At 40.3% G+C, this 25,375-nt stretch overlaps 1 protein-coding gene across 3 annotated transcripts in view; it reads right to left on the bottom strand.

Annotated features, from left to right (window-relative positions):
* DDC (dopa decarboxylase) overlaps positions 1–25,375 on the bottom strand; it is a 100,420-nt gene that overhangs the window by 27,988 nt on the left and 47,057 nt on the right. For all 3 annotated transcript variants that reach the window (XM_056137965.1, XM_056137968.1, XM_056137967.1), the window contains exons 7-9: positions 18,650–18,716; positions 6,451–6,545; positions 1,023–1,090 (exon numbers count right to left, since the gene is read on the bottom strand). In XM_056137965.1, the coding sequence (XP_055993940.1) occupies positions 1,023–1,090; positions 6,451–6,545; positions 18,650–18,716 (230 nt within the window). The remainder of the gene's footprint in view (positions 1–1,022; positions 1,091–6,450; positions 6,546–18,649; positions 18,717–25,375) is intronic.

Below are 25,375 nucleotides of genomic sequence, written 5' to 3'. Positions count from 1 at the left end.
ACCCCACTGTGGGGTGGCCAGGATCACCTAGGTCCCTGCATGGAATAGGGGAACAATTAGGATTAAGACTTCATACTTGCCCAGGCTGCTTCCTAGATCACAGGCCCTTTCTAGGGTCTCCAACAGCAGACAGAGCTATCAGAATCACCTCAATTTCGGTAGGCAGTTTCAGGGTTTGTACTCACAATTTTGCACTTAGTGCCTAAAGACACTAAGCCCTCTCTGTGCCTGTAAACATCTATTTTTTCAAATTTTATCAAAGTAATTAATATCAGGGCTGGAGCGATAGCACAGCAGGTAGGGCATTTGCCTTGCACGCAGCCAACATGGCCGACCTGAATTCGATTACTCCGCCCCTCTCGGAGAGCCTGGCAAGCTACCAAGAGTATCTCGCCCACATGGAAAAGCCTGGCAAGCTACCCTTGACGTACTCGATATGCTAAACACAGTAACAACCAAGTCTCATAATGGAGACATTACTGGGCCCACTCAAGAAAAATCAATGAACAATGGGAGGACAATGACAGCGACAGAATTTTAATATCAGGGCGTGGACTGAGTCCCAGCGGTCATCACTGCCAGTGGGACTGCAGCTCCCTAGTCATTATCACCCGCCTTCAACAGTCCCAGAGTGATTTTGCAGCTTTCTATGCCCAATACCTCTCTGGCAAGCAGAGTACCACAGCTGCTGTGTGACTCTTAGAAGGGAACTAGTGACCCCAACACAAAACAAAGACACACCAGGACACCTCCTGGTTCTATGATGAGGTCCCCACCTAGGGCCAGATATCTGTCCTCCAACTCCAGTACAGTCTTTTTCATTGACCAAACTCTGCAACTGAATGGAATTACATTCAAACTTAATGAAAGTTTGAGAACGCATATTAAGCAACTGTTTAAATTGAAAAATATTCCACTTGAGGTAATACAGATAACAGTCACAAGAACATAGTGATTTAGAATAAACCACTATTCTAAAGAACAGTGAGGACAAATTGATATTTCAAGAGGAGGAAACTTACCACATAGCAGAACAGTCAAAATTCACCAACAGCCACTTGTGGGGATTAAAATTAAATGAATCTGCAAACTGTCAAGGAAGAATGACAATAACAAAAAGATACTTTAGTTATTAATAGCAGGTATAAAACTATCTCTGATGCATAATAATGAACAATGCATTTTCTCAAATGAAACAAAGTTATCTATACAGAAGAAAAAAAGTGAACCAAAAGTGAAGATGGTGCATGAGAGTGACTGGAGAAGTCTGGACCCTGGAATGTAGTAAAGCTGAGCCCTGACTTGTCTGAACCCCTTTATATGTAAAATTTTCAAGATGGAATATCTAATCATCCTTCCTGAAATATGAATTCAATGTACAAAGAATATATTTTAGAATCAGAAAATCACAGTTCATACCTAGCTCAATTTCTTGTTCCCTATTCAGTAGAATAGGAATATTTGCTTTGTGGATAAGTTGTATAAAATTGCTGCACATATTCTCAGCCTACTTTCTGACAAGGACAAAAGATTCGGTGTGAATGCTCTAAGTTGCTGGTCTGTGGTGGATTAGATCAGTAGGGTAAAATCTCCAGGTATTTGTAGAATAAAATCGTGACTGCTGATGTCCCATGGCTCAAGGATAAGTGGGAGGTCTGGCAAGAGTGCTCATCAAATACAACCGGACAACAGTCAATGGATGGTCAGGTTGTCCTACGCCTGGACGGTCCCTGATTACTGTGGATCAATTATATAATTTTTTACTTTCCAGTTGTTTATGATACATATCTTGCAAGAAATTGGTTATTTCTAAAAACTGAGGGAACGATAGTTATAAAATATTTCATAGACCCAAACAGTACAATTTCTAGGGATTGCAAATATGATTTAATGTTTTGATTATAACAGCTACTTGGTAGTTTCAAGTAGAATATGAATAATTTTGTGTGACTTCAATTTCTGAAAGTTTGAAAATCTGAGCATAGAATATTAGTAATAGCATCATACTTTTTGAAGAAAAGTAAATTTCTGAATTTTTCCAATTAAAAATGAAAAGAAGGAGGAGGAGGAGGAGGAGCAGGGTGAGCAGGGGAGGAGGAGGGGAGGAGAGGAGGAGGAGGAGGAAGAGAAAAAAGGAAAGAAGAAAGAAGGAGGAGGAGGAAGAAGAAGAGGAAGAAGAAGAGGAAGAAATTCCAGAGCAACCTAACAAGAATTTGCCGAGCTCAATTCTGTTCATCTGTCAGATGATGCCTACACCATTAGCAGCTTGAAGCTCCTTGACTCTTTATTTCTTTTACCTCTTTGTTGTATTATGTTTTGGGGCCACACCTGACAGTTCTCAGTTCCTAGCACTGAATTCAGGGATCACTCCTGGTGGGTTCGTGGACCATATAGGTGCCCGTGATACAAACCAGCTAGCCATGTGCGAGGCAAACTCCCTGCCCTCTTGTATATCTGTCTGGCTCCATTTCCTTGACTATGCTATTATTGGTATTCTATGTCTCACGTTTTCAAATTTCCAGAAATTGAAATTATACAAAATTATCCATGTCCTATTTGGAAATACCACAGTAATTGTAATAATCAGAATATTGAATCATATTTGCAGTACCTAGAAATTGTACTGTTGGGTCTATAAAATATTTTATACCTGTCATACCCTAAGTTTTTAGAACTAACCAATTTTTTGCAAGATATGCATCTAGGAAAGTAAAGATTATGGGATGGATCCACAGTAATCAGGGATCATCCATTTTCATCTGTTTGGTTTAATTCTTTTTAAAAATAATAATATACCTACCAACAGCTTTTCCCATTTTTCGAAATATTTTCTTCTTACGGGCTGGAGCGATAGCACAGCGGGTAGGGCGTTCGCCTTACAAGCGGCCAACATGGCCGACCCGAGTTCGATTCCTCCGCCCCTCTCGGAGAGCCCGGCAAGCTACCGAGAGTATTCGATATGCCAAACACAGTAACAACAAAGTCTCCAATGGAGACGTTACTGGGCCCGCTCGAGCAAATCGACGATCAACGGGAGGGCCTTTACCTTTACCTTACCTTTTCTTCTTACACTATCAATAGTACAATAGTATTATCAATAGTACAACAGATAGGAGACTTGACTTGCATGCGACTGACCTGGATTTGATCCCCAGCACCCCATATGGTCCCCCAAGATTGCATGAGTAATCCCTCAGCATAGAACCAGAAGTAAACCCTGAGAGCACTAACAGGTATGGTCCAAAACCTAAAAAATATTTTATTTACTTTCGTATGATATCAAACATTGTGTTCCTAACATATTGTTGGGAGTTGGTAGTAGCAAACAATTGGCTATCTAGCTTCATGCATCAATTTTAAGAACCACCATGTTTTCAAGCAGGAAACAAGGGATTTCATTTAGCAAAGGTGACTGAGATTAACTGTATGCTGTGCTCGTGAGGCTCAGGCTTCAACATCCCCCCCCCACACACACACACACACAAACCAGAAAGACAACTCTATGTTCAGTGAGTTGCCATAGTGCTGAGCTCTTACATTTTTCAAAATGACTCTTTGGTTTATCCTGACAGTCTAGCAATAAGCCACAGGAATAAATGAAGCTAAAATTAAGAACAAGTCTGGCTGAATCTCTTGAAAAAGTTTTTTGCTTTGGTTTTTGGGCCATAGTAGTACTCTGGGGCTACTCCTGACTCAGTGCTTGGAACCTTTTCCTACCAGAGTTCAAGCTATTTCTCTGATACTTAAGGGGAACTTTAAGATGTTCTCAAGTGCTGTTCTCTTCTTCTCTATGCATTCAAGAGGCAGGAAGAAAACAAGACTAGAGAGGGTAACAGTTGGAGGTGGGAAGAGAACAAACACGATGCCCATTTGGTCAGACGATGGCAACCTTGAGTCAACCTGTCCTGGGCAGCAGCTTCATTTCCTTCCAGGTTTCAATAAAAGTAATTTTGAGAAAGAGACAGGAAATTACAAAAAGAACGAGTGTTTGCTGATAAAAGGGAACAAAAGGTTAAAGAAGAACTTTGTTTGCTAGAAATTTTATTAAATCTCTCCTAGAGGGCTAATCTGTTTAAACTTCTTTCATTACCTAACTGTGATATTTTCCTTCTGCTGACAAAGAGAAAAAAGGTTCTTATCTCTAGGGCAGGGCTATAACAGGATATTGCAATACCCTTATCTGACCAGCTGAGCAGCAAGGCCCTTCATTAGGCAAGGAAAGAGTCAGTAATAATAAAAGAAGAATGGAAAGAACTCATTGTTTGGTATGAAATCCTGTCTGCTGATGATATAATCTCCTTTAGTGCTCACTGCAGAAGCCTGAAAATTGGAGTCCCCCTACGAAAGATGAAACCCAGTGGTATAGGTTTATGAGGAATAAATTAGTAGTAGGAAAAGCACATGAAATCCTAAACCTGATAGTTAGAATGTAGCATCTAGCCTTACCAAGCCTTGTGAGAGGGATGGGATGCTTCCCTTCTTCCCTTGGTCTGCAGGGATAAACATTCCTGGTAGTGTGTAGCATCTCCGTAACTATCTATCTATCTATCTATCTATCTATCTATCTATCTATCTATATATATATGTGTGTGTGTGTGTGTGTGTGTGTGTGAAGGTGTGTGTGTGTAAACATATGTTTATGTCTGTGATACAGAGATTTATTCTTTATCAGTACCAAACACAAACACCCACACAGAAGTCAGAAGCTGGAGTATTAACATCAACATCCAATTTTTAGAATTTTTCTCAACTATACTCTTCTCAGTATTTGTGGAAGCCTTCGAAAATGTCTGTATATATATATATATATATATATATATATATATATATCAATGGATCAGAGAGATAGCCCAGTGAGAAATGCTTGCCACTATTTTTAAGTTGCCTTGCATGTAGCCAACGTGCATTTGAACCCTGGCACTGCATATATTCTCCAAGCACTGCTAGGAATGATCCCTGAGAAGAGTGCTAGATGTAAGCCATGAATAAAGCTGTATGCAACTCAAAAACCAAACAACAAAAACAGAAGTATACCAAAACAGATCTAAGCTGTACTGTGTATTCAGAGATTCAAGTAATTATTGAACAAACAAGTGGCTAAATGAATCAATTTAACAGAAATATAAATCAGACTACAACCTAATTAGTAAAAAAAAAACAGTGATTATTCTTTTTCAAACATGGGAGAATTTGTATTCTATATTGCTGACTCATTTTTCTGATATTGCAGCATTATGAAGATTCAAATTAGTAATTTGGAAATCTATTGTTAAGCATACCATGAGAAGAGAGAGAAGTTTTGAGTGACAGATTCTCCAGAGAAAACATAATCACAGCATTTAATGTATGCACAATTCCAACTATACAGCTTACGCCAGACACTATTTTTAAGCTCCTTAAATATGATTAGTTCCTTACAATAATAGCCTCTGAAAAGAGGGATCATTACAGAATTCATTTTTGTAAGGTGCAGAGAGGATGCTTAACCTGCCCAAGGGGACACAGTCAAGCCCAGGGTAATGCTGGATTTGAACAATCAGTTGAATTTGAGATTGAGGACTGAGCTCTCAATTCTTGCATTGCAGATGCACAAGGTCTCATCAGACCCTCCCATCCCCACCCAAATAGAAAACCCAATATTCGGCCTGCATTAAGTCCTGGCCTCTCTGTCAAGGTCAGCCTCTCTGACCTTTTGCATTTACATCAGGGTTCCTGACAAGGAAGAATTCTTGGCCTTGGAGCTGCAATCAGTGGTGTAAAGGGTAGAGTGTTGACTTCCCATTTTCAGACCTCTGATTGAATAATCACCTCCTCAGAGTGCTTAACAAGGAATGTCTTAGTTTGACAATACTGTGCAGAGGTAGAATATTAGTTGAAATATTTGATTGCTTTTTCTCAAAAGAAGTAAGTAATTTAGTGGGCATTGCAGACAACCTCTTACACATTTTGGAAGTGCCATCAGATATTTAAATGAGTTAAGGCTGTCATATTGATTACATTTAAATATCTTCTTTGTTGCATGGTCAGAACATAACTATCAGACAGAGTCAAATTATATAGAATTGCAAGCCTAAATTGCCCTTTAAATTATCCTTTAATCTAAAATGCATTGAGATTTAATCTTGTTCCTAAATATATTTCCAGTTTCATAAGCTAAAATCTATCTTATAGTGCTAGCTAGTCCCAGAATTTGAGCAAATTGGAAAACAGCGTCAAGTATTAAGAGCTAGACTGTATAGCCAGTTTTCAGGATGTTCTAAGGAAGTATAGTATTCAATGATCACTGGAATTGATGTGGAAAAAACTTGCTAAAATAAGTCACAAAGGTGAGTTGACATGAACCATTGAATTGAATACACATACTTATGAGAGTCAATGATAACATAATAATAGCATATAGACAAAAAATAACAAAATCCAATTGTATTAAAGACCAAATATTGCACCCACCTCTACTCCATTCAGAAGATGCCGGAACTCAGGACAGATGAAGGAGCTGCCTGCATAAGCAGCATCAATGTGCAGCCATAGATTCTCCTGGTTACCTAGTGTTCAGAGGGACAGTGAGTCCTCAAATAGTTTACCTCGTCAATTAGCTCTGATAGCTAAATTTATCCTATCCCAGTGTCCTATCACATCAATGGTATTTATTGGCTCTGAATGCTTAAGCAGTGTCTATCCTCAGAAGGCCACAAAGCTGAGGGTAGACTTTGCAGACCGAGGTTCCACAGGGGTGCCTGGAATTTGTGGAATTCAGTGAATTTGTAGAAAGTTAGAAGAAATAGAAAAATTGTACATCTTGATTTTTAAGGCTGGTGTACCTGCTTAGGATGACTCCAAGTAACCGGTATCTCCAACACCAGGCTATCTCTCCATAATACTAATCCAGTTACCCTATCTGTCTTTGTCTTGCCCTTTTTTGCCCCCCATCTGAATTTCCTCCCACCTCTCTCTGCTAACCATCCTGAAGTCCTTCCCACAAGCACCATGGAGGAGGTTCAGTAGAGAATGCACAGGATTCTATTTGCCTGACTCAGTCCCCATGTAATGAAGGTCTTTTATTTTATAGTCTGAATTATCCTCAACTCCTTTTGTGAATAGGATGTTTACTTCCCAAATATATTAGGACCATATTTTTGGGGAAAGTGGCATGGTTTACCATTTATGCGTACTTCCACAAAAGATACTGCATGATAGACATACAATAAGAGACTGCTGTCTGAAGTATAAAAAGAACTCATATAACTCAAAAGAAAGAATATAAAAGTGCCAACAACAACAACAAAAATGGTCAGGGGATTTTAACAGACCTTCTCCAAAGAGGACATAAAGATGACTTACATAGAGCTGGAGCGATAGCACAGCGGCAGGGCATTTGCCTTGCACGCAGCCAACATGGCCGACCCGAGTTCGATTCCTCCGCCCCTCTCAGAGAGCCCGGCAAGCTACCGATCGGTATCTCACCCGCACAGCGATATGCCAAACACAGTAACAACAAAGTCTCTAATGGAGACGTTATTGGGCCCGCTGGAGCAAATCGATGATCAACGGGAGGGCCTTTATCTTTACCTTACCTTTACATATGAAAAGATGTTCAAAGAAATGCAAATGAAAAACACATTGAAATGCTTCTTCACAGCTGTGAGAATGACTTACATTCAAAAAGTAACTTCTAAAACATAAGCAAAACCCTTCACAACATTGAAGCCAAAGGCATCTTCAAAGATGAAATGCTACTGACCAAGCAAGTGGAAGCAAAGATTAACAAACGGGACTACATTAAACTAAGTAGCTTCTATACCTCAAAAGAAACAGTGATCAAGATACAAAGAGAGCCCATGGAATGGGAAAAAACGATTCACTCAATACCCTTCAGATACACTGTAGCACTGTCCTCCCATTGTTCATCGATTTGCTTGAGCGGACAACAGTAATGTCTCCATTGTGAGACTTGTTGTTTCTGTGTTTGGCATATCAAATATGTTACTGGTAGCTTGCCAGACTTTGCCATGCAGGTGCAATACTCTTGGTAGCTTAATATCAAAGATATACAAAGCACTGGTAGAATTATACAAGAAAAAAAGCATCAAACCTCATAAAAAATGGGGAGAAGAAATGAATAGAAACTTCCTCAAAGAAGAAATTCAAATGGTCAGCAGGCACATGAAAAAAATTCTCTTCATCACTAATTATCAGAGAGACACAAATCAAACAAACAGTGATATATCATATCATACCACAGATAGAACACATCCAAAAGAATAAGAATGACAGTGCTGGCTCAGATGAGGGGAGAAAGTGACTCTAATTCATTGTTGGTGGGAATACCAAGTGGCCCAGCGTTTGAGTTCCCATTTGCCATTTGACCCAGAAATATCACTTCTGGGAATATACCCTGGGGGTCCAAAAACACACAGCAGAAACACATCTGCACTTCTATGTTCACTGCAGCACTATTCACAATAGCCAGAATCTGGGAACAATTTGAGTGCCCAAGAACAGACAAATGGATAAAGAAACCATGGTATATCTACAAAATGGAATACTAGGCAGCTGTTAGAAAGAATGAAATAATGAAATCTTCTTATAAATGAATGGACATGGAGAGTATCATGCTGAGTGAAATGAGTTGGAGAGGAACAGACAGAATGACCACATTCATTTGTGGGAAACAAAAAATAGTATGAGACTAATAACTAAGGCCAGAGAAAACAGGGGCCATGAAAACAGGTCAGTGGTTGGAATATACTGCCAAGTGTGTGGGGAGCAGAGGGTAATTAAGATAGAGAAGGGACTGGAATGACAATAATAGCTGGAAATGATCATGCTGGACAAGAACTGAGTATTAAAAGTAGGTAAAGGAATATATACAACAACCTTTCCGTATCTATATTGCAAACCACAGTGCAAGAGAGAGAAAGAGAGAGAGAGAGAGAGAGAGAGAGAGAAGTGCCTGCCATAGGGGTGGGGTGGGGGGGCTGATGGAAGGGCAACTGGGGACACTGGTACTGGGAAATTACACTGGTGGAGGGATGGATGTCAAAACACTGTATGACTGAAACCTAATCATGAGCAGCTTTGTAGGGTCTATCTCACAGTGATTCAATAAAAAAATTCTTAAAAATTGAAAAAATAATAAAATTTAAATGAATCCTGAGTGCACAATCAGCAATGAGCCCTGAGCACCTCCAGTGTGGCCCCAAAACAAACAAAAAGAACTCACTTTCAAAGGAAATCCATAAGGTTTAGCAACAGATTATTAAATAATACTCTATAGGCCAGAAATTAATGGGGAGATCCAGTAAAGAAGCTGAATGAAGGGAACATCTTACCAAGAATACTTTATCCAACAAGATTATCACTCCATGCATGACTTTGTGACTGAGAACTCTGGGTTCAATGGGACCGGAACTGGAGATCCCCTGCCCGTATCTCCCTGTCTCCAGCAACTCAGCAGTCATACCCATAAGCTACCCCTGGCTGGTGCCAGATAATCTCATCATCAGCAACCATCCAGTTTGCATGTCCATCTCTCCCGGAAGGGAGCATAATATGACACCATAACCATGCCACCAGACCCCACACCAGGCTGTTTCACTCAGGCGCCCGGGGGGGAGGGGGTGGGGGGAACCTGCCCCACCCCCAGCGACCCAACCCCAGCAACCAGAAACCTCCAGAACTCAACCATTGCCATACTCACAGCCATTCTCCACTTGCTCGGGCCGAATTTCACCCACAAGTGAATTTTCCTAGACTGCACAGCCACATTTGCGACCACACAATACTTAATAGGACACATGCTACCCCTACTCCAAGAGGGCTGCACCACATTTGATGGGATTCAACTAGTTGTAGGAGGCAACTAACCTTAGAGGGAAATATATGATTTCAGTTCTGCTTTGGGGCAGGGATTGGGGTTTGGGATGGAAACACAAAATATGGTGGTGGGAAGGTATAATGGTGGTGGGATTGGTGTTTGAATATTAAATGTAATCAAATATTGTGAACTACTTTATAAAATAAAAAAATTTTTAAAAAAGATTGTCACCCCAATATGGAACAATGATACAAAATTTCTTGGACAAGCAATAGTTTAGGAAATTCACAACCTAAAAACTAGTTTTAAAGGAAGAATTAAAGAAGTTTATTGGTTTTTTTTATGACTTTGGGGACACAATGGTGATGATCAGGAATTACTCTTGGCTCTGGACTCAGGAATCACTCCTGACAGTGCTCAGGAGATTATATGGGATTCCAGGGATCTGACCCAGGTGTGCATGTGGAAGGGAAGAGCCTTACCTATATTATCTATCTGGTCCCGAAGGAACGTCTTTATTTTTTTAATTAAAAAATTTTTTAACTGAATAAGTGATATACCTGTTACAAAGTTGTACACGATTGTGTTCAGTCATATGATGTTCAAGACCCATCCTTTCACTAGTGTACATTTCCTACAACCAATGTCCCCAGTTTCCCTTGCCTCCCTCCACCTGCCTCTATGGCAGACTCTTCTCTCTCTCTCTCTCTCTCTCTCTCTCTCTCTTCCTCCTTCTCTCTCTCCTCTTTCTCTCCTCTTTATTTTTTGGGAGGGACTTATGGTTTGCAATACAGATAATGAAAGGTTATCATGTATATCCCTTTATCTACTTTCAACACTCAGAGGAACTTCTTTAAAAGTCAAGACAAATTTCACAATGATTTACAAAATTAATTACAAAATTAATTTACAAAATTACATTTACAAAATGATGCAATAAATTCTTTAATCTCAATATAATAGCTCAAAGTCAATAAACAACTTACTAGTCAAAAACAGAGTGTCAGTCTGGATCAGAAGCCTGAATCCATCATTCTGCTGTCAAGAAGAGACACACCTGAACAGTCACGGTAAGCATGGACTCAGATAGAAAGGAGACTAGAAAATAATTCTATAGGCTGACAATTCCTTCAGAGAGGCTCCCATTGTTCATTGATTTGCTCGAGCTGGCCTAGTAACGTCTCCATTTTGAGACTTGTTGTTACTGTGTTTGGCATATTGAATACATCACAGGTAGCTTGCCAGGCTTTGCCGTGTGGGTGAGATATTCTCGGTAGCTTCCCGGGCTCTCTGAGAGGGGTGGAGGAATTGAACCCAGCTTGGCCGGGCTGGCTGCACGCAAGGCAAATGCTCTACCGCTGTGCTATCACTCCAGCCCAGAGACGCTAGAGTGGCCATAATTAAATCAGACAACGTGGACTACTTCAAATTTAAAAAAACAGGGAGGATCATTTCCAAGGATAAATACAATAAGAACTCACACTCCTAAACATATGAAGGTCCATAAAAGTATTTAAAACAACTGGTAACTCACAGGAAGAAAGACACTAACAGTAACATGATTAATAGTAGACTTTAATACTCTTCTTTTACTGCTAGACAGATCATCTGGGGAAAAGAAACTTAAGGAAACAATGACCCTAAAGGAACAATTAGAAGATCTGAGCATAGCAGACATATTGAGGTTAGCCAGAAGAGGGATAGAAATAGAATGATCTCTCAGGTCTTTGCTATTTTGGGGGAAAAAAAAAACATGGTAGGGGAATGACAGGTGGACAAAGGAAAAGGAAAGTGAGAACTGGTTTCCACTACGAAGTTTACCACAGGACAGTTTAAAAGGGTGGGGAAGATGCATACCGGGATGAAGGTGGAGGGAAATAGACACTCTGGTGGAGGGTGTGGTACTTGAATGTTTATATATGAAACCATGCCAATAATACTTTTATAAACAGTAGTGCTTAAAATTCAAAAGAAAATGAAAAGAAAAAATGAGACTACATTAAACTAAAAAGCTTCTATACCTCAAAAGAAATGATGAACAATAAAAAGATAACATAGATGTAGGAAGCATTTTCCCACCATTCATTTGACAAAGGTTGTCCTCCAACATATGTAAAGCATTGACAGAACTTTACAAGTGAGAAACAACAACCTAAAAGATATCACTAACATGTTGTTAAAATGTGGGTGATGTGAGCTTTGGTATATATATCTGAAATTATGTATATATGCATATAATATATATTTCCTTCTATGATTTGTTGCCTACTATCTGAACACCCATCAAACGTGGTATGGTAATTATCATATAGAATGCCTTAATGGCTCCTGCCAAAATAGAACAATCTTCACACTGTTTTCTATATGAACATTTTTGTAAGCATGTTCAGCATTTCTTCATAACAGACAATACAAAATATATTATTTCGGTTGTGTTTTGGGACAGGGATTGGGGTTTGGGATGGAAACATCCTGAATTTGGTGGTGGGAAGGTATAATGGTGGTGGGATTGGTGTTTGATATTGAATGTAATCACACGTTGTGAACTAACTTATAAAATTTTTAAAAAAGTAATGTGGAGTTCATGCCCAATTCAATCACCTTAATCAGTGGCTAAAAAACAGCAGTGATCCTACATATATATATATGTATATATAGATATATATATAGATATATCTATATATATTACCTAAATAAAAATGTAGGGGGAGATTAACAGAAACTTACTCAAAGAAGACATACAGGAATATGGGGGTGGAAGGGAATTCTGCATCATTTATTGTCAGTGAGTGAAAATTAAAACAACAATAAGATATCATCTCACTGGTGAGACTGGCATTCATCACAAAGAACAAAAACAACTGATGTGGATGTGGAGGTAAAGACATTCTCATTCACTATTGGTGGGAATGTCAATTGGCTCTGCATTTTTGGAAAACAATATGGACACTTCTCAACTAGGAATTGAACCAGTATAATCCAGTAATTCCACTTCTTGGCATTTACCTCAAGATAGAAAAACTCTTGTCACATAGGGGGTGGGGGTAGGCTGGAGAGTACAGTTAGGACAGAGAAGGGACCACTATGACAATAAGAGTTGGAAATGACCACTCTGGAAAAGAGCTAAATGCTGAAAAGAGCTAACATGATATGCTTGATAATTCTTTAGTAACAGTATTGTAAGTTACAGTATCTGCTATAGAGGCAGGCTGGTGGTGAGTGGGAAGGAACCTGAGGACACTTGCGGTTGGCGGGTAATGTGTTCTGGTGAAAGGATGGGTGTTGAAACATTGTATGACTGAAACTCAGTCATGAACAATTTTATAATTATTTCATGGTTATTCATAGAAAAAGAAAATAATCAAATGTTAAAAAAAGACAATGGTGAAATATTATGGCCACTTTGGTAGTTTGCAATAACTCTATATCATAACTTAGAATGGTAATACTGCTGTAACCATTTTATTGTTGCTTACGTTACAATAAAAGTTTTGGAAAGTGTGCTGTATGTATCAATGGGTTATTATAAAAGATATAATATAAAAAACAACAGAAACAACAAACACTGTCCTCCTGTTGCTCATCATTTGCTTCAGATTGCCCAGTAATGACTCCATTTTGAGACTTATTGTTACTGTGTTTGTCATATGTGCAGGCAAGATACCCTCAGTAGCTTTCCGGGCTCTCCAAGAGGAGCGGAAGAATCAAACCAGACACAGCTGGGCTGGCTGCGCGCAAGGCAAATGCCCTGCCACTGTGCTATCACTCCAGCCCATAAAAAGATATATAGAAAAAGATATAAAACTATAAAAAAGGTAAAATTCTATCACGTGGTTAGGGACATAACTCAGTGAGCTGACTGTGTACTTTGCATGTGGGGCCCGGGCTTCTAACCCTAGCACAATCAGGAGTAACCCCAGAGCACCACTGGGTGTGGCCGGAAAAAAAAACAAAACAAAGTTTTGTAATTTTCAGGAAAATGTGAGGAACTCAAGGGGATTATGTAAAACAAAATAAATCAGAAAGGAAAAAGTTATTTATTGGATTATCGCATCTATGAATACAAAATTGATATACAGACAAAAAAAATATGCCTGTTGGCATTCACAACATAACTGAGGTTACCTGAGGGCAGGAAGGTGAGTGGTGGGAGAAATGGTGTGGGGTGGGGGGGCGGGTAGAAGAAAAGTTGGTCAGTATGATTCGTAATATTGGTAAATAAATAAAGAGTATACTCCCTCACTTTGGTTATATCTGGCTCAACTCCTGCCTCTCACTGTCAGTAGACACATGGCCTCATTTACCTCCTCTAATTTCCTTATCCTCACAGGATAAGAGACAAAAATAGTACCTGTAACTTGAGGGATAAATTGGGAAATGCTCATAATATGCCAAGCATGACTAGCACGGAGTTAGAGAGAAATCAATGTGATCACCTGCCTTGGCTACGAGCACTTAGTCATAAATCCACAGTCCAAGATCTGTAAGCACAGAGAGCTCAGCCTCAGGGTTCTTCCTTCCAGGTGGGGAGGTGGGACAGGCTGACCAGTCAGGAGTCAGGATATGGAAGCTCCAAGTTTCCAGGCCTATCCCCCTAAAAGCTGTAACTGCAGACACTTGTGCTTTTCTCTGAATCCCTCTGTTAGATTAATGAATGTACATGTTTGAGAACCTCTGCACTTGGAATTGCTATCATAAGCCTGTGCAGTGTTAGAGACGCTATATCACTACAAACTGTTTGGGGAGACAAAACTCCCACAAAAAGAATATGTAGACAAATATAAAGAATGGCTTTGGCGTATGTCTTCTTTCCACAGGAGCTAAGAGCTGTGAATACAGCCCTATATCCATCTCTAGTGTGCGTTCTCAGCACTGAGAACTGCCATCGAACCCCTCAGAATATTGATGAGGTCTCAGGGAGTCAGCAGATGCCCAGGTCTGCGACCTGAGCTCAGGACTTGTGTTCTCCCTGAGGAAGTATACCCAACACTGAGGCAAACACACCTTCGCCTGGAGCTTTTGGCACATCAGGGGCAAAGGCGAGCTCCTACAGGGGTACAGGATGGTAGCAATCACACCCTGGAACCCCGATGTGTGCACCTCTCCCCATCCTGTTCCTACTGGGCAGTTCCCTATACCCCTTCTATGCCTTCAAGGTTCTCTCCAGTTGCTCCTACATCCCCACCTCCACCTGCATGCCTCGAGCTATGTGCTTTCTTGGTGTCATCCACTTCTCAGTAAAACCTTCCAGGAATTTACAAGAATTTCAGTCTTGAAGAAGACTTACTTCTTCTCAGTCCAAGAAGACCCACTAAAATAGTATCCTTGATGAACTGTTTTAGGAAAAACTAAGTAGAAAATGTTTTACCTAAAGCAGCAATTTGGAAAAACCATCTCCTGATACACCTTCTTAAGTCATGGCAAATTTCTTCTCTGAATTAAAAAATGCTTATTACTTGGAGCAGAAAACTGAACGGACTATGCATTAATCCAGGCCATCATGTCTGTCCGGAGGGGAAAAGGTGTTGCCCCAGTCGCCTTCTCCTCTCTGGAAAGAAAGATGGCGGCCGCATGGGAGCCTTGTGGACAGCAGGTATGAGCCGGGGGAGTGGGGGCGACTAAAACCTCATGGAAAGGGCGGCGTTTCGGTCCGCCCTTCACGCCCTACTGAGGCCACCAGTTGCCCCCCACTAGCGGCTCTCCAGCACAGCCACAACTCCAGAGCACAGAAACCAATTTCTTAACTATCTGACTTTCAGTAGAAATACTTCCAGGGTCAATAAGTAAAATAGTAGAAATCCAAAACCAACATTTAATTCTTGAACCCAGCCGTAGAAAGCAAATCACTTCACAATGCTTTTTCAGCATGTCTGATTTGGGGGGGGGGGTAAACTCTAAATAATAGTGGTGAATCTTTTATTGAAACAATGAATCTAATCAAAGCAGATAGAGTTAACTAGAATTCATCTGCCCCACAGGGACTGGGAGGGGTGGGGGGTGGGGTTTTATTGGGGTTCTTCATGGTAAAAAATAAGTATTGGTAAAGGGAAATGTGTTTGATATTTGCATGACTGAGACCTAAACCTGAAAGCTTTGTAACCTTTCCCACGGTGACTCAATAAATAAATAAATAAAAAAGAAAAAAATGCTTATTATAATAATCATAAACAAGATCACTATGTTTATTCTGATCATCATAAACAAGATCCACTATGAGTATTCTAATTATCATAAACAAGATTTGCCAGGCTCTCAGAACAGTCCTGTTTAAAGTGGAAGAACCATAAACAAATGGAGTAATATAGGAGGGAAAATAGTCATCAAAAGGTGCTTTCCTAATTGTGAAGGCCCTACCCATAATTATTACAGTGCCAAGAGTAATATATATATGGTTATAAAAAGTAAACTCCAGTAAACACCTGCACCTTATTGTTATACATTATTAATATAAGATATTGTTATATGCCATTGGTAGTAAACATTGGGATGGTTTTGGCATTTGTTCACAGTGATTTACTCAGTCAAACCTGAACTTTCGTGTTTGTCACCAAACAGAACACACACCTAGCTCTGGCTGGAGTCCCTAGGTCTTGGGGTAGAGGGAGCTGCAGAGTAACGGGACAGCTGAGTTCTCCTTCGAGGTCATCAATTCAAGATGCCACCCTCTGGCTGTCACGTCCCTGGCCTAGCAAGAGGTCAGCCCTGGCTCTTGGGACCAGGACGTGTGGCTTCTGACCTGCAGCAGACCTCGGTCTCTAAATCCAGCAGTCTGGGGATTAAGTCAACCGTCCACTGTCTGGGACAGCCAGTTCCCAGTCTGACATCTGAGTCAGAGGGGATGCCAAGCTGTTGGCCTGCTGATCAGAAGCCAACACAGTGGCCACAGTCCTGAACTGGTCAGCTGGTGCCTTCTTCCTGTCAGACACAATCACCTTTAGTCAGTTGTTTTTATAGTCAATTGCATAGAGGGCAGAGATGGTGGAGCAAACACCTGTGCAAATGAGCAAGTCTATATCCAGCTTCTTGGCACCATGGCTTGCCTTCCTTCATCCTCCACAATGATGGACTCTCTTCTTATTATTAATTTTTTATTGATTGAACTTCTGTGATTTACAAGGCTGTTCTAGGTTGTTTCCCATGAATAGCATTCTAACAATACACCCATCACCAGTACACCTATCTCCTTTTCCCAAAGACTGCATTGCCCCTCTGATCCAACACACCCCTCCACCCTTCCACCCTGACTTAATTGTGTGGATTAATTAGTTCTTCAATTGAGTTGCTTTTGAGCCCCTGTTTCCACCTTGCTGTGTATCATTAGGTCTCACATATGAGTGAGATTAACCTGCATCTATCCATCTGTCTTTCTGTCTGACTTCCTTCAGCATGGTACCCGCTAATTCCAACTCTGTTTCTGAAAACTACATGATGTGCTTTTTGCTTTGTATTTTTCCTGCCATTTCTAATCCTCCAAAGAAGTGTTTCACAACCTTTTTCTCATCATGGATCCCTTCTGACTGTGTTACCTTCCTATGGGCTCCTGTCCTACTAATTGGCATCCTAGTTACATGCCATGCTCTCCCATTTTTGGAATTTTTACCTTTGGTCCCCTTGTAATATCCTGGGGGCCACAAGGGGGCTACATGGTTCCAGCTGGAAAATGTTTTCAGGAATCTAAGGAATTGCACTGCAGAAATAATATCTCAGTCCCCAATGCTGCTGCCCTTCCCACTCTCCAGCTGGGGAAAAGAAGCTCAGGATGAGAACACATGACTTTAAACAGGGAGCTCCAGCACAACTGCTGTGACCCCAGCCAAGCCCAACCTTCGGAAAGGTGAGAAAGTGCTCAGGAGAGGAGATGTGGCAGTGAGCCAAGGCTGAGCAGTGACCATGAGACGTGGCAAAAGCCATAAAGCCACAGTCTAGGGGTCTAGCCAGCCCTCTCATGACACTTGCCACCTTTGTCTCTGAATCCTGTTTTCTGATAGGAAACCTAAGTTCCATGACAAGTGAAAGAGAAAATGAAGTAGCCCCCACAGAAAATAATACTCTTCTTTGGAGAAGCACCCCCACTTTTTATGGTGTGGTGGATCAAACCTCAGACCTCACATAGGCAAGGCTGAGCTACATTTCTAGCCTAACGCCCTATTTAAGGGGGCATTGGTTTGTTTCACCTCTTCAAGTAAGGTGTCTTAGGTTTTTAGTGATTTAAAAGGGCTAAATTAAAAAAAGACACTAGAGATTTACTTCTAACATTGATGGTTCTCATGAACTGCATCTGCATGATCTCCAGGGAAGAACTTGTGGTAAGAATTTGTTCTTGGGACTGAAATGATAGTACAGTGGATAGGGAACTTGTCTTGTACATGGCCAACCTGGGCTGGATCCCCAAGACCCCTGAGTCCACCAGGGGGGATCCCTGAATTCATAGTTAGGAGTTAGCCCTGAGCACAACCAGGTGGGTCCAAAAACAAGAAAAGAAAAACAAAACAAAACAAAACAAAAAATGAATCTCTTTCCAATGAACCAAACTGGTCCTGCAATTTTATATCACTGCTCTTTTAGGGGGAACATTCTTTTCCTTATGACTAGTATGAGCAGCTCAGCTCTGTGGGCCAAATTCTGAGTTTGTGGGGTACAAGTGAATTGTGTTTGTGTTATTACAAATACAACAATAAAACATAATGCTGTGTTAACATATTTTATCACAATGTAATTATATGTTTAATTATAGTTAATATATTCGAGGAGGAGAGAACAGATAGGAAAGTCTGCTAAATTCCTTTTATTATGAGAATATCTTCCCAAAAATGTTCCAAGTCAGGTACTTACAGAGAGGGCCCACTTCTAGGAGATTGTCAAATGAGCAGCAGGAAGTTGTACCCAGTGTAGCTACCACCTGCAGAGTAAGAGTAAACCTTTTATAAAATTTCTAGCTTTTAGTCACTTAATAATACCTCCACATACCACCGCCAACCCAGATCAAGCCCAGGGCCTTCCTTGTACCTGGAACTCAATGAGTCTATGTTAAGTCAATGCTTTTCAGTCATTGGTCCACAGACCTACAGCCCTATCGCAGTGGTTATTAGCCTCTGGTCTTCAGACATAATTTGCAAGTGCTGAATGTTTTTTAAAATCCCTGGATAATTAGATAATGACATTTTATGAATGCATATTGAGTCTCTGGTGAAAGTATGCTAGATTGAGAGAAATAGATTTGCTGACTGGAAAAGAAGGACCAAAGTTAACCTGTGCCCAAGGATAGAAAGAGACGACATTGTCTCTGTCATTAATAATGTTAGGTGACTTTGAAGGACCATGGGATGATTTACTGTCTTATTGTTGCTTGTAATTTATTTTCCTAAATTACTGAGTATCTTAAGAATAACATATTTGTTCAGTAATTCTTTAAATTACATCTATTTTCCTATCAAGGGCATCCAGATAGGAAAGGAAGAGGTCAAGCTATTGGTATTTGTGAATGACATGATACTATACTTAAAAAATCCTAAAGACTCTACAAAAAAGCTCCTAGAAACAATAGTTTTGTATAGTAAAGTGACAGGCTACAAAACCAACACTCAAAAGTCCATGGCTTTCCCATATACAATAATGAAAGAGAGAAAAGAGATATTGAAAAAACAATTCCATTCACATTAGTACCTCACAAAATCAAGTGCCTCAGAATCAGCTTAACTAAAGAGGGGAGGACCTACACACACACACACACACACACACACACACAACTACAAAGCACTGCTTTAAGAAATAAAAGAGAACACCAAGAAATAGATACACATCCCCTGCTCTTGGATCAGGAGGATCAACATGGTCAAAATGGCTATACTCCCCAAAGCATTGTACAGATTCAGTGTGGTCCCTATAAGGATATCCATGACATTCTTCAAAGAAATACACAAAACTCCTGAAATTCATATGGAACAATGAAACCCTACAGATAGCTAAAGTAATCTTTGGGAAAAAAGAAGATGGGTGGCATCACCTTCCCCTCCCTCAAAATGTACTACAAAGCAGCAGTAATGAAAACAGCATAGTATTGGGCTAAAAACAGACCTGCAGACCAATGGAACAGAGTTGAATATTCTATCACAGACTCAAATATATGATCACTTGGGCTGGAGCAATAGCACAGCGGTAGGGCGTTTGCCTTACAAGCGGCCAACATGGCCGACCAGAGTTCAATTCCTCCGCCACTCTTGGAGAGCCCGGCAAGCTACGAGAGTATCTCGCCTGCACGGCAGAGCCTGGCAAGCTCCCCGTGACGTATTCAATATGCCAAACACAGTAACAACAAAGTCTCCAATGGAGACGTTACTGGGCCTGCTCGAGCAAATCGAAGAACAACGGGAGGACCTTTACCTTTACCTTTATCTTTAATTTTTGATAAAGGAGCAAGAACTGTGAAGTGGAGCAAGGAAAGCCTCTTCAACAAATGGTATTGGGAAGACTGGACAGCTACTTGCAAAAAATAAGTAAATAAAATGATTTCAGACCTCTCTCTAACACCAGGCAAAAAAGTCAGATCAAAGTGGATTAAAGACCTCAATGTCATACCTGAATCCATAAGGTACATAGAGGAAAATGTAGGCAGAACCCTCCATGACATTGAAGCTAAAGGCATCTTTAAGGATGAAACACCACTGTCCAAGGAAGTAGAAACAAACATAAACAAATGGGACTACATTAAACTAAAAGTTTCTGCACCTCAAAAGAAAGTGACCAGGTGACCGAAATACAGAAAGAGCCCAATGAATGGAAAAAATTATTTACCCAATAAGCATCAGATAAGGTGTTAGTAACCAGGATATACAAGACATTAGTAGAATTACACAAGAAAAAAACCTCCAACTCCATAAAAAAAATGGGGGAAAGAAATGAACAAAATTGTCCTCAAAAGAAATGCAAATGGTCAAAAGGCACATAAAAAATGCTCTACATCACTAATCACTAACATGAAAATCAAATCAACAATAAGATATCATCTTACACCACAGAGACTGACACACATCAAAAAAAGAACAAGAAGAACCAGTGCTGGCATGGATATAGGCACAAAGTGACTCTCTTTCATTGTTGGTGGGAATGCTGACTGGTCTAGCCTTTCTGGAAAACAATGTGAGAATTCCTTCAAAGACTAGAAATTGAGATTCCATATCACCCAGAAATACCGCTTCCAGAATATATGCCAAGGGTGCAAAAAAGCACAGTAGAAAGGACATCTGCACTTGTATGTTCATTGCAGCACTCTTCACAATAGCCAGAATCTGGAAACAACCTGAGTGCCTGAGAAAAGACGACTGGTTAAAGAAACTTCGGTACATAAGAGAGAGAAAAGAAAAGGGAATGCCCTGCCACAGAGGCAGGGTGGGATGGGGGGAATGGGGGTGAGTGGGTGGGAGGGATACTGGGATCCATGGTGGTGGGAAATGGGCACTGGTGGAGGGATGGGTATTTGATCGTTATATAATTGAAACCCAAGCACAAAAATTTGTAAGTCTACAACTGTACCTCATGGTGTCTCACTAATAAAAACTTTAAAAAAAAACTTTGGTACATCTATACAATGGAATACTATGCAGTTATTAAGAAAGATGAAGTCATGAAATTTGCTTATAAGTGGATGGACATGGAGAGTATCATGCTAAGAGAAATGAGTCAGAAAGAGAGGGACAGACATAGAAGGACTGCACTCATTTGTGGAATATAAAATAACATAATATGAGACTAACACCCAAGGACAGTAGAGACAAGGACCAAGTAGGCTCTGTGGTTGGAAGCCTACTTCAAGAGCTGAGGCAGAAGGCATTTGGGATAGCGAAGGAATCACTAAGTCAATGATGGTTGGAGGGATCACTCGGTATGACAGATATGTGCTGAAAGTAGACAAAGGACCAAACCTGATAGCCTCTCAATATCTTTATTGCAAATCATAATGCTCAAAAGTAGAGAGAGTAAGAAGGAAATTGTCCTCCATATAGGCAGGGGGTGGGGATGGGTGGGGGAGTGGAGGATACTGGTGACATTGGTGACAGGGACATTGGTGGTGGAAAATGTAACTGGTGGAGGAATGGGTGTTCAATTATTGTATGACTGAAAATCATGAAAGCTTTTCAACTATATCTCACAGTGATTCAATAATTTAAAAATTACATCTATTTTCCTCTAATGCAATAAGTTGTTTTTAGAAAAACATGTTAAAATTATTTTTCATATATTCATATGCATACAGAGAATAACTAAAATGAGTTTCATCAAATGCTAATTCTATTTTTGAAGCTATTTATATTTTTACCTTCTACTATGTTTTTGTTTCAAGTGTTGGGGATTGCATATATGGACGTGGTGCACTGACCATTGCACACTTAACGTTGTTGCTGGGGATTACAAGTAACCTGGATCTCCTTGAAGTGTAGAGCAGTGCCAAGGTTTGAACTCATGACGTCCAGCAGGGAAGGCAAGGGCACTACCATTGAGCTATGTCCAGGGCACCTAACTTGTTCCTTAAATGAGATTTTGGTTAACATCAAATTTTATTCTTATATTCTTAGTGTGATTATTACAGAAATTGCCATTTCTGTAAAATAATAAAACCCTACTTGGTTTTGGGTGTGGCTCAGTAGAGAGTAATGGGTAATGCTCTCTGAATATTCACTCTGTGTAGGCTTGTAACTACTCCTGTTTTCGAGTTGATTAAAGTGAGACCCCAGAGGAAGGTCTGGGAACAAAACAGGGGAGGCTCCAACTAGCTGTAAGTCCAGGTATGGACAGATACATCCAGCCAGTTACAAATTGCAGTGCCCTGGCATAAATGATACATTCCAGCGCCCCAAGTCCTTTATAGCTTAAGAGGAAGGCCACAGGGAGCCAGGATTTCATGGATGATGTGCCAGGCTGGCAAGCAGGCAGGGCACAGTGTTCTAGATGGTGACAAATAAACTTATCCTAATTCTCAAGCCACTTTAAAGCCCAGCACCTGCTCCACTCTGAATTCTGACTGCCCAGATCTGCTTAGTGACGCTAACCTGATTTCAGATGCTCTGCAGAGGCGTAATCACATTTGTGCAGGGGGAGAGTGGGAGGGAACACAAGGGTTGTGCAAGATCATCATCTCACAGAGCTCCTGGCCTTTTTGCCATCTGAGGCAGAGCTTCTTCCCCATCCTTCCTACCCATGACAAATAACAGATAGACAGACAGACAGCTACGCCCACAGGCACTTCCTTTGGCATATCAAGCTGTCTTTGGGAAAGGCATACTCTCATGAGGAAGAAATAAAATTTATTTCAGCCCCAGGAAATTTGTTCAAATTTACCCGATTTAAGTCTCCCACATGTGCATCTAGCTCTCTCCCCAACCTGGTAATCACTGATTTTCATTAAGGAATCATGATTTACAAAGTATTATTATTCTTTACATTTGCAGTGCTACTTCACTTTGAGGGTTCTGCATGAATATAAAGAAGAGTCTTCATTTCAGAACGGTGCATATAGGTATTATGTACATACATAACTGTAACAATAGTCTCATGTTTCAGTATGAATAACTGGGCAGTCAATAATCATAGGATGTTTCTTCCCACTTATGAATAATCTCTATCTCTAGTTTTAAGTCCCCTGACTGCCCATCCAAGATAACAAATCAACTGCATATCCTGGAATATTCTAGAACCTCTCTACTGTTGCATACTGGTGTTTCAGTACTCTCTTTTCCAAAATGAGGCATCTGGTATCTGCCTGTCTCTGGGCCACATCTGTGTGATCCCTCAGAAACAGCTGTTTCTGTTTCTTCCAAAATTTCGATCACTCCCTGTCCATGTTCTATTACCCTTCTCATCAAGTAGAGCAAAGATTGGAGAATGTATTATCTTCCTACAGGGTCATTTCATGAAAAATAAAAAGCGATTCCAACTGCTCACAAATTGTAGTGATCATTATGTGGTGATCAAAAGGAAACTAATCCTTCATACATTCACAGAAGCACAGGGAAAGTCTCTCTCCTTCCAAATATAGGAGTGGCCCATGTCTTGGCAGAATATCACAAACGTTCCAAATATTTCCTGGAGTGTTGGGATTGAGAGCAAAGTTTCATTGGGTTCTTCATCCTCCTTTCAGAAAACTGCAATAGAATATGCATGACTCCCAAACAGATTCTATGAAGCCCATATCTCTCTAATACCAAAAGGAAACAAAGACACCACAAGAAAAGAAAACTACAGGCCAATATCCCTGATGAACACGGATGCGAAGATTCTCAACAAAATACTAGCCAATAAAATTCAACAATTCATCAAAAAGATCATACATCATGACCAAGTGGGATTTATCCCAGGGATGCAAGGATGGTTCAACATTCGGAAATCAATCAACATAATCCATCATATCAACAAAAGAAAAGATAAAAATCATGTGATCATATCAATAGATGCAGAGAAAGCATTTGACAAGATCCAGCACCCATTCATGATGAAAACCCTTGCCAAAATGGGGATAGAGGGGACTTTCCTCAATATAGTTAAAGCAAACTATCACAAACCTATAGCAAACATCATCCTCAATGGGGAAAAACTGAGACCCTTCCCCCTAAGGTCAGGGATGAGACAAGGATGCCCACTCTCTCCACTACTGTTCAATATAGTACTGGAAGTACTTGCAATAGCGATTAGGCAAGAAAAAGATATTAAGGGCATCCAGATAGGGAAAGAAGAAATTAAGCTCTCACTATTCGCAGATGATATGATACTATACTTAGAGAACCCCAAAACCTCTGCCAAGAAACTCCTAGAAACAATAGGCTTGTATAGTAAAGTGGCAGGCTATAAAATCAATACCCAAAAATCCATGGCTTTCCTATACGCAAATAGTGAAAGAGAAGAAAGTGACATGAAGAAAACAATCCCATTCACAATTGTGCCCCAGAAAATCAAGTACCTAGGAATCAGCTTAACTAAGGAAGTAAAGGACCTGTACAAAGAAAACTACAAAATGCTACTTCAGGAAATAAAAGCTGACATGAGGAAATGGAAAAATATCCCCTGTTCATGGATGGGCAGAATCAACATTGTTAAAATGGCAATACTCCCCAAAGCACTGTACAAATTCAATGCAATCCCTATAAGGATACCCATGATATTCTTCAAAGAAATGGAGCAAACACTCCTGAAATTTATATGGAACAATAAGCCCCCAAAAATAGCTAAAGCAATTCTTGGGAAAAAGAAAATGAGAGGAATCAACCTCCCTAATTTCAAACTCTACTACAAGGCAGTAATAATTAAAACAGCATGGTACTGGAACAAAGGCAGAGCTGCAGACCAATGGAACAGAGTTGAATATACTGACATTTCCTCCCAAACATATAATCATCTAATCTTTGATAAGGGGGCAAGAAAAGTGAAATGGAGCAGGGAAAGCCTCTTTAATAAACCGTGCTGGCAAAACTGGACAGCTACATGCAAAAAAGTGGGCTCAGATCTCTGCCTAACGCCATGCACAAAAGTAAGATCGAAATGGATTTATGACCTCAACATCAGACCAGAATC

This window comes from Sorex fumeus, unplaced genomic scaffold, assembly GCF_029834395.1.
Source record: "Sorex fumeus unplaced genomic scaffold, SorFum_2.1 ptg000128l, whole genome shotgun sequence".
In the NCBI taxonomy this organism is placed as follows: Eukaryota; Metazoa; Chordata; class Mammalia; order Eulipotyphla; family Soricidae; genus Sorex; species Sorex fumeus.
This window is presented reverse-complemented; position numbering and strand designations above follow the sequence as displayed.